The sequence below is a fragment of the Sinocyclocheilus grahami genome, unplaced genomic scaffold, assembly GCF_001515645.1.
Source record: "Sinocyclocheilus grahami isolate Dianchi unplaced genomic scaffold, SAMN03320097.WGS_v1.1 scaffold314.1, whole genome shotgun sequence".
NCBI classification, from domain to species: domain Eukaryota; kingdom Metazoa; phylum Chordata; class Actinopteri; order Cypriniformes; family Cyprinidae; genus Sinocyclocheilus; species Sinocyclocheilus grahami.
Window position 1 is genome coordinate 767,775 of NW_015505493.1, and position 8,890 is coordinate 776,664.

Consider the following 8,890-nt stretch of genomic DNA (forward strand, 5'->3'; position numbering starts at 1 on the left):
ATAATAATAATTTGGTTAAAACTAATCAGTTAAACTGAAGGGTGAATGACCGAAATATACGAAACAATATTTAAAACCTAATATACTCCAAAATATACAAAGTACAAAGACTATACATGTACAAAAGATTGTCAAAAGAAATATATACCCATACAAAAATCTTGACATACAAACAATTGGAATAGCGCTGAAAGAAGTCTTCGTCAATAAAAAAAAAAAGAGGCAATTATAACCCAAACAGGGAACCTTAAACACGACTCTAAATCAATATATATGAAAAAATAAAAATGAAATAAAATATATTTAAAAAAAAGCCCAAGACCAGAAAGTGTGTATTTGGGAGGGGGGTGAATCTCCTTAATTCAAGTTAATAAACCTTTAAGCTTCTCTAAAGTATGAGCCCAAAGTCTAATGGTGTCCTCTCTGGCGCCATGAAGGCGAGCAGTGGACAATTCAAGATACACCACGTCTATAAATGTGAGAACCCAATATTGCTTATTAATAGAATGTGGAGGCTTCCATCTTGTTGCAACAATTTTCGTGGCCGCTGTCAAGCCAGCTAAAAAGACTCGCTTCTGCATTTTGTTAAGTTGGATGTCCAAAAGATCATTTAAAATAAAGACAGAAGGGGACAAAGGGTTTGAGACCTTTAATATAGTGGACAGATTTTCTTTAACCATATTCCAAAAACTGGCAACCCCAGGGCAATCCCAAATCATGTGAAAAAAAGTACCAATTTCCCTTGTATGACACAGCGTGCAATTAGGATCGGGTTTAAGTTTCATGCTATAGAGTTTACGTGGAGTCATATAAGTCCTATGAATAAAGTTTAAATGGATTTGTTGATGATCCGGATTCCTCGAAGCATACATTACGATGATCCGGATTCCTCGAAGCATGCATTACCATAACCCAGACTCCGTCCCAATCAAAACTGGGAGAAAGGTCCGGAATATCTGCCCGCCAAGCAGAGTCTATTATCAAAGGAGGATACATTTTTTCCAGAAAATAACCATATAACTTAGAAACGAATCCTCTTGTTCCCGGGGTCTCACATATTACTTTCAATAAAGGGTGTTCTTTGAGAGGAGCCATCCAAGGGACCCCGTAGGCCTTCATGGCTGCCCTCAACTGTAAGTAAAAAAAAAAGGTGGAGCTTTGCAGGTTAAACTGAATAGAAAGTTCTTCAAAGGTATAAAGGCCCTTGTCGCCCATTATATCACCCAAGGAGTGAATCCCTTTGTCATACCACTGTCGACACTGGCTAAACTTAATTGGGTGCTTGCCAATTAACAAGCCATCATTATTAAAAATAGGAGAGTAGGGATTCCAACTAACCAATTTCTTGTCTGAATTATTAAATCACATACCTGAAGAAGTTGTGGGATTTTACTGCATTTTTTTTTTGCTGAGCACATTATTGCCTTAGCGATAGAGGACTCCTGCCGATATTAGTTATTTGGTTGGGAACCAACTAAGCAGCAAAAGTAATAAGTGTCTGAGACATGGAGGAGTGTGAGGGGGGGCGGAATTAAGGGAGAAGGTCTTCTTTTTTTCTTTGGTTATATGTTGCATGAGAATCTTTTTTGGTCCAGCACATGATGTTCCTGATGAAATTACTCAGAGCGGTAGTTGCCATATCTGTGGAACTTCATGTTCTGCAGCTTGCATTGGCCGCTCTCTTATTATTTTTCCCCCTCACTATTACGAAAGCTAATTTCTCAGCTACACTGACTCACACGGAATAGTCAGTAGCATACTGTTGGTTGCGTTCATATTATTTTTCTCTTTATGTTTACCAAAGCTCATTACTCCGGTGGATTGATATAGGAGGAACAGCAAATTACCCTTTTTGTGTCTGTAATAGATGTACATCGAACTCACTCCCATCCTCACAAGCCACTCCATCTGAGCAAGCAGTTGAAGCTGAGAGAGATGAGGAGGAGGAGGAGGAGGTGGGATGATGAGATGAGTTAAAACAGCGATTCCCAAAGTTTGCTGTCTCTGACTGCAGTACTTCAGCTGACCATATTCATATATCTGTGTACCACTTAATCACAAGTTTTGAATAACTGAGCAAATATAACATTAATATATAACATTGCAATGCGATTCATATATTATATTATGTTATGTTATGTCATGTTATATGCCATTTGAAGCGTTTAAACTTCCTGTCTATTTAAAAGCACATAATACGGTTTTGATATTAAATGACTTTTAAAAATAGTAATAAATAGTTAATGTTGTAAGGGAAACAGGTCAATTTAGCTCAAAGGGAATCATTTAAGATTTTAAAGGGAATTTGGACAGAATCACTGTTTTATGGCTGATCACTGAGACGGCCAGCGATTCATTGAACGAGCCGTATAACATCAACTCTGCAATGGATATTTATATCCAAAATATAGTGAAAACACTATTAATTAGCACAGTAACAAGATTGGCAGTTTAAGAATAGAATAGCTTTTTATTGTCATTGCACAGTTGTACAACTAAATTTTTTTGCTCTCACACTGAAGTGCACGCATACATACAATAATTTACATAGAAGTACATTTAACAAAATGCAAACAATGATACAGAAAATATAAACAGTGCAATGTAAACAGGTGTGCAGTAGACAGTGTACATGTAAACAGTTATATATACTAAATGTGCAAAATGGTTATAGTGCAAATGTATTAGATATGTACAATGAGTGAAATATTAATAAATCGAGAGAATTAAGGAATAAATATATAAATATAAGAACAGGGTATTGCACAGGTACAGGTAGCTGTATGAGTAGTAAGTGTATAGTCCTTAGTATTTCACAACCTTTGAAGCTTGTGATAAAGTTATATGTCTTTTTTTAATTGGAGTTCAGTTCTAAGATGGCACGTGGATAAAAACTGTTCCGGAGTCTGGAGGTGTGTGTCTTGAGGGATCTGTAGCATCTTTCAGAGGGCAACAGAGTGAAGAGGTGGTTGCTGGGGTGGGAAGAGTCCTTTATTATACTTCTTGCCCATCGGATGCATCTGGTGCTGTAGAGAGACAGCTGTGCATCAGTGATTTTCTGTGCAGAGTTGATGACTCTCTGCAAAGCTTTTTTCTCAGCCATAGTGCAACCAGCATACCACACTAGAATGCCTGAACAGTGGTAAAAGGACACAAGCAGCTGCTGAGACAGGTTAGTTTTCCTCAGCATCCTCAGAAAGTACAGCCATTGCTGTGCCTTCCTTACCAGGGACGTTGTGTTAGCAGTCCATGTGAGGTCCTGGGAGATGTGTGTGCCAAGAAATTTAAAGGTGGACACCCTCTCCACCATTTCTCCTCCAATGTATAGAGGGGCTGGTTCCTCTTTCTGTGTCCGGAAATTGAAGATGAGTTCCTTTGTTTTGGAGGTATTGAGTGCCAGGTTGTTACTGATGCACCATTCTGAGAGCTTAGCCACCACCTCCCTGTAGGCAGATTCGTCAGCATTTGATATTAACCCCACCACAGTGGTGTCATCTGTAAATTTAATGATTGTGTTTGTGCTGTGGGTTGGTGTGCAGTCGTGGGTGTATAGCGAGTATAACAGAGGACTCAGCACGCAGCCTTGTGGGGCTCCAGTGTTGAGAGTCAGGGTCGTTGAGTGTTGGCCCCCCAGCCTGACAGTCTGTGTGCGGTTTGTTAGAAAATCCTTTACCCAGAAACATATGTAATCACTGACACCCAGGTTAAGCAGTTTGGTGACCATTCTGCTGGGAATGATAGTGTTAAATGCAGAACTAAAGTCCACAAACAGCATCCTTAAAAATGTTCCTGGGTGCTCCAAATGATTCAGCGCGGTGTAGAGAGCTGTGTTGATGGCATTGTCAGTTGACCTGTTAGCTCTGTATGCATACTGATGTTGATCCAGAGTGGAAGGAAGTGGGAAGGAAGACATTAACTTGTAAGCACAAAACACAAGATACTTCTCTTTTCAATATACATTTTCAATATAAATAAGGCTTTATTGGATAAATCTAAGACATATATACTAATCTAACACACGCATTCACACAATTTGTAGAGAAAGAGAAAGAGAGGAAATAATTAGTTTAAGAGAATGAAAATGTGAAATCCCAAGTTTACAGCAATATGTGCAATTGCATAGATCTGAACAACCATCAATCACTTAATTAACCCTCGCATTGAGTTCCTCAATTAGGTTAAAATTTATATTAAATGCAACAGTTCAGCTAGAATCTGGAGGTACTTGTGTTGCGTGTCCGGGGTTCCCTTTGTTGCCGTCCTTTCAGAAAAGGGGGTTTCCCACGGTTGCTGATTGGCTGGAAGTTCAGTCTTGGGAAGCCAGTGGTTGGGCGTTTGCTGATGACGCGGAGTTGTGGTTGAAGTTCAAGTTTTAGACAACACTCGAGGTCGGACTCGAGACACGGCGTTAGGCAAAACTTAACTCAGAACACGAAACTCTCAACGGAAAATAGAAGAAACTAAAGTAAAGAAATAGAAGTAAAATTTGACGAGACTAGGTGGCGTTTCTCCTCATGGTTTTGGAGGAGCTGGCGTGTAAGCCAGAGCACGCTCAAAGAGCGCAAAAGGTGATGACAGAAAAGCATGGCTAGAAAAAGGCAAAAAAAGGGAAAAAGGGGCAGATTTGATGCTGTCCTAAGTATTTAAACTGGGCTTTTGGTAACATCCCAAATGTTTTTTTGACCAATTAGACGCTGTCTTTGCTGGGGGTGTTGTATATTTCACCTCCCAATTCATAAATCAAAATGTTATCTCATCAGGCACATGGTCCGAGTTTTCCCGCTCTTGCAGAGTATACTTTTGGACATGATTTCTATAACAAGAATATGATACATTTGACAAAGAATTGATTGGAAGAAACGTTTCAAGCAAGAAGATTCAAACACACACATACTAAACATGAATATGAACCCTTAAGCTATTCAGTAGTTATTCAAAATACATACACAATAAATGATTAAGACCTGATAGTCACACATGTCGGTTACATACATAATATGGAGTTATGCATAGAAATGATTAGTTGCTCACAAGTCCTTTTAGTGTCATTTAGGTGCATGGAAAGGCAGTTTCTGTGCCATTCTGTGAATGTATGAAGACTGAGATTAAGAGGTCTGTAAGGAATCTCAGTCTGTTCTTTGTCTCCTAGGTGGGGGAAGTCATTCCAAAGAGCTCGTGATCATCACTTGTTTACATGTGATGGTCATGCTGTGCATCTCTGACCATTTAATCTTGATTACTTGCCCCCAAAATTGACAATCTCCTTGGAATTGTCAATAAGTGTTCTTTTGTTTAAATGCTGTGAGCTACTCAAAGCTGTTAGTTGGTGGGCTTGCTTCAGGCTTGTGGCGCAAGGATCTGATTTTCGAACATCATGTGTCTTGGGCCTCTGTGGAATTCGGCTCCTCGTGTTTCAACTATGTTCTTGATCAAATCTTAAATTGTCTGATTCGGTCTGATACCCTACAATGTAAATACTTTTTATACATCGCTTAGTGTTTGTTATAACATGTTTATAGCATGTTTGTTATGATATGATGTTTATAGGCCCAAGTGTTAAAATTGAACCTGCAAACTTTTCTTTTCCACTCTCATTGTCAGAGATTGCACAAGATCCTGGGAGACACAAGGCCTCATGTGTGGGAGGTCCAAGACCGACCCAGGATTCTACAGAAAAAGGGTTGTTACCCTGAGCAGCCTGACCAGACTGTCCCAAAATCACAGCTGTTGTTACGCTGGATGGAGCTTCATAATCAAATACAGCAGAAGATACAATCTACACAGAAGATCAGAAAGAATTATGACAGGTGTGAGAAATCAGTAACCAAATAATAATTTTTAATGCCTTTTTGTTGGAGGTAAGGTATGAACAAATAAATAGGTAACAAATAAAGGTGTGTGCTTTTGTGCGTTTGAATGTGTAGGTTCCAGCATGACTCAACAGAACTAGAAGAATGGATGTGTCATGCTCAAGAACAGGTTCAGAAGTGGAACAGTTTCTCTGATTCTGGTCTCTTGGACTCCAGGATAGTCTTTACCCAGCTCATGGTGAGTATAATTAGATTTTTTTTTTTTTTTTACACAAATGTAACGTATACCTAAAATGCCAAAATAGGAATGTGGCTTTGTTTGTGTATTGCAGGAGTTCTTCAAGGAGCTGCAGGGCCGTTCAGCACAGAAAGCTTCTGCAGAACTTTCAGGTGCACAGATACTGCAGCTGACTGACAGTGAAGCTCCAGGTCTGCGCAGACGACTGGCTCAACTTGAGCAGGAATGGTCGAACTTGACTAACGTCCTGCCCACTATCCACCAGACACAGCAACAAGTACGACTAATGTCTCTCTCAAAGTTTCTTTCTGTTTTTCTCTCTCCCTCCATCTTCTCCCTCATCCATCTGAAGAAAAGCTCTGGCAAACAGATATTGTTTAAGTAAGCATCCTCTTGCCCTCCTTCTAGCTGTTGACAAACCAGTCTCACAGTCAGATCTTGGCCAGTTTGACCTCCTGGCTCGAAAATGTAGAGGGACGACTGGAAGATGAAAGCTCGGAGGTCCATTGTGCCCCCGGTTCCTCTGAACTGTCTAGACATCTACAGGCTTTGAAGGTAGTACACCTACTGTACACTTTTAATTCTTTTGATTTTCTGGTTTCTGATTATTTCAGGGTATAAATGGAAAACCTTGTTTGGTTCGCTGTTTTGTTCTCATGTTCACCAAGGCTGCATTGATTTAATCAAAAATACAGTAAAAATCATAATATTGTTGAATATTATTACTATTAATTACTACTATATTATATAATATAATATACTACTATATTACTATTATTAATTAAAAATAACTATTTTCAATTTAAATATATTTAAAATGCACTTTATTCCTGTGAAGGCAAAGCTGAATTTTCAGCATCATTACTCCAGACTTCAGTGTCACATGATCCTAATATGTGACCCTGGACCACAAAACCAGTCTTAAGTTGCACAGGAGTATAGTATTTGTACCAATAGCCAAAAATACATTGTATGGGTCAAAATTATACATTTTTCTTTAAATCACAACTTTAAAGGTGATTTTCTCAATATTTTGATTTTGTTGCACCCTCAGATTCCAGATTTTCAAATAGTTGTATCTCGGCCAAATATTGTCCTATCCTAACAAACCATACATAAATGGAAAGCTTATTTATTCAGCTTTGAGATGATGTATAAATCTCAATTTTAAAAAATTGACCCTTTTGACAGATTTTGTGGTCCAGGGTCACATATGCTGATTTTGGTGCTCAAGAAACATTTATTATTGTTATCAGTGTTGTAAATAGTTGTGCTGCCTAATATTTTTGTGTAAACTTTGATACATTTTTACGGATTCTTTGATCAATAGGAAGTTCAAAAGAACAGCATTTATTTACAATAGAAATCTTTTGTAACATTAGAAATGTCTTTACTGTCACTTTTGACCAATTGAATGTGTCTATGCTGAATGAAAGTATTAATTTCTTTAAAAACAAAAATCCTAGAAAACATGAACATGTCATTCCACTCTTGTATTTTTATATATTAGGATCTTAAGGCTGAAATAACCAGTCATCAGCCGTACGTTGACTTTCTGAACCATCAGTCTGTGGAGGGGGCGGGATCAGTGAATGAACCCACCAATCGCAATGAGCGCATCCTGTTTGCAGAGCAACTGGGAGCTCTCAATCGGAGTTGGCTTATTCTACATGCCAAAATTGACAGCAAGGTGAGTGCAGAAGTATAACCCTGTATAACCTGCCAAAGCCATCGTATTTGAAATGTGACAAGTTCTTCTGTCTCTAGATACATGATGTTGAGGACCAATGGCAGGCCTGCAAGAACAGAGAAAAGCGTTTGCGCTGTATGCACAGCTGGATCTCTCAATGTATTGAATGGGTGAAAAACAGCTGGCGACCAGAGAGCTGCTCGCATATTGAGCAAACATTACAGAAGTGTGAGGTGAGTCTCATGTCTCACAGCTAGCTTGAAGATTTTATGTTGCAGTTGTTATTTGTGGGTGTGAGAGTGAGTCAAATGAGTGCTTTTGAAAAGGTTATCAGAAATATATACTGATACCAGAAAACTTGGACATTGCTTCATTGCAGGAGACAGAGGACAGGCTGCAGGTGAAGTCCTCTGAGCTGAAGGCTTTGGGAGCTCTTCACCTGTTTGGGCAGCAGGATGGTGAACATCCCGGAGATCAAGCGTTCTCCAAGCAGGTGAATTCAGCCATCCAGGACTGCCAAGCTTTGAGTCAACAGGTAAGTTCTTAAACCCTGTGCCAGAATGCATCAGTAAATTTGTGCACATTGGCCACATATACTACTTTTCAAAAGCTCAGTAAGATTTTCTTTTAAAGAAAATAATAGTTTCATTCAGCAAGGATGAATAAATTAATCAATGTGTCATAATTTCCACAACAATATTAAGCGGCAGATTTGTTTCAACATTGATAATAAATTAATCTTGAGCATCAAATCAGCATATAAGAATGATTTCTAAAGGATCATGTGGCACTAAAGACTGGACTTCCATCACAGAAATAAATTACATGTTAAAATATATTTAAAAAGTTATTTTAATTTGTAATAATATTTCAGAACATTACTGTTTTCACTATATTTTTGATCAGCCTTAGTGAGCATAAGAGACTTCTTTCAAAATCTTTACAAAACTTACCAACCCTAAACGTTTTAATGGTAGTGAACATACTGCAGCTTTAAAAGGACTATAAAAACACTGTGCTTGTGTAAGTGATCATAAAATGTATTTGTTTTTTCTATTAAAGGGGTCATCGGAAGTTGATATGATTCTTTAGGGTCTTAATGAAAAGTCTATAACATACTTTGGTTAATTTCTCAATGGTAGTGTAAAAAAC

At 38.4% G+C, this 8,890-nt stretch overlaps 1 protein-coding gene across 1 annotated transcript in view; it reads left to right on the top strand.

The window, feature by feature from the left end:
* LOC107601897 (nesprin-2-like) overlaps positions 1 to 8,890 on the top strand; it is a 108,198-nt gene that overhangs the window by 61,827 nt on the left and 37,481 nt on the right. The window contains exons 62-68 of the mRNA XM_016294248.1: positions 5,602 to 5,807; positions 5,925 to 6,048; positions 6,143 to 6,325; positions 6,457 to 6,603; positions 7,559 to 7,738; positions 7,816 to 7,971; positions 8,118 to 8,273. Of these exons, the coding sequence (XP_016149734.1) occupies positions 5,602 to 5,807; positions 5,925 to 6,048; positions 6,143 to 6,325; positions 6,457 to 6,603; positions 7,559 to 7,738; positions 7,816 to 7,971; positions 8,118 to 8,273 (1,152 nt within the window). The remainder of the gene's footprint in view (positions 1 to 5,601; positions 5,808 to 5,924; positions 6,049 to 6,142; positions 6,326 to 6,456; positions 6,604 to 7,558; positions 7,739 to 7,815; positions 7,972 to 8,117; positions 8,274 to 8,890) is intronic.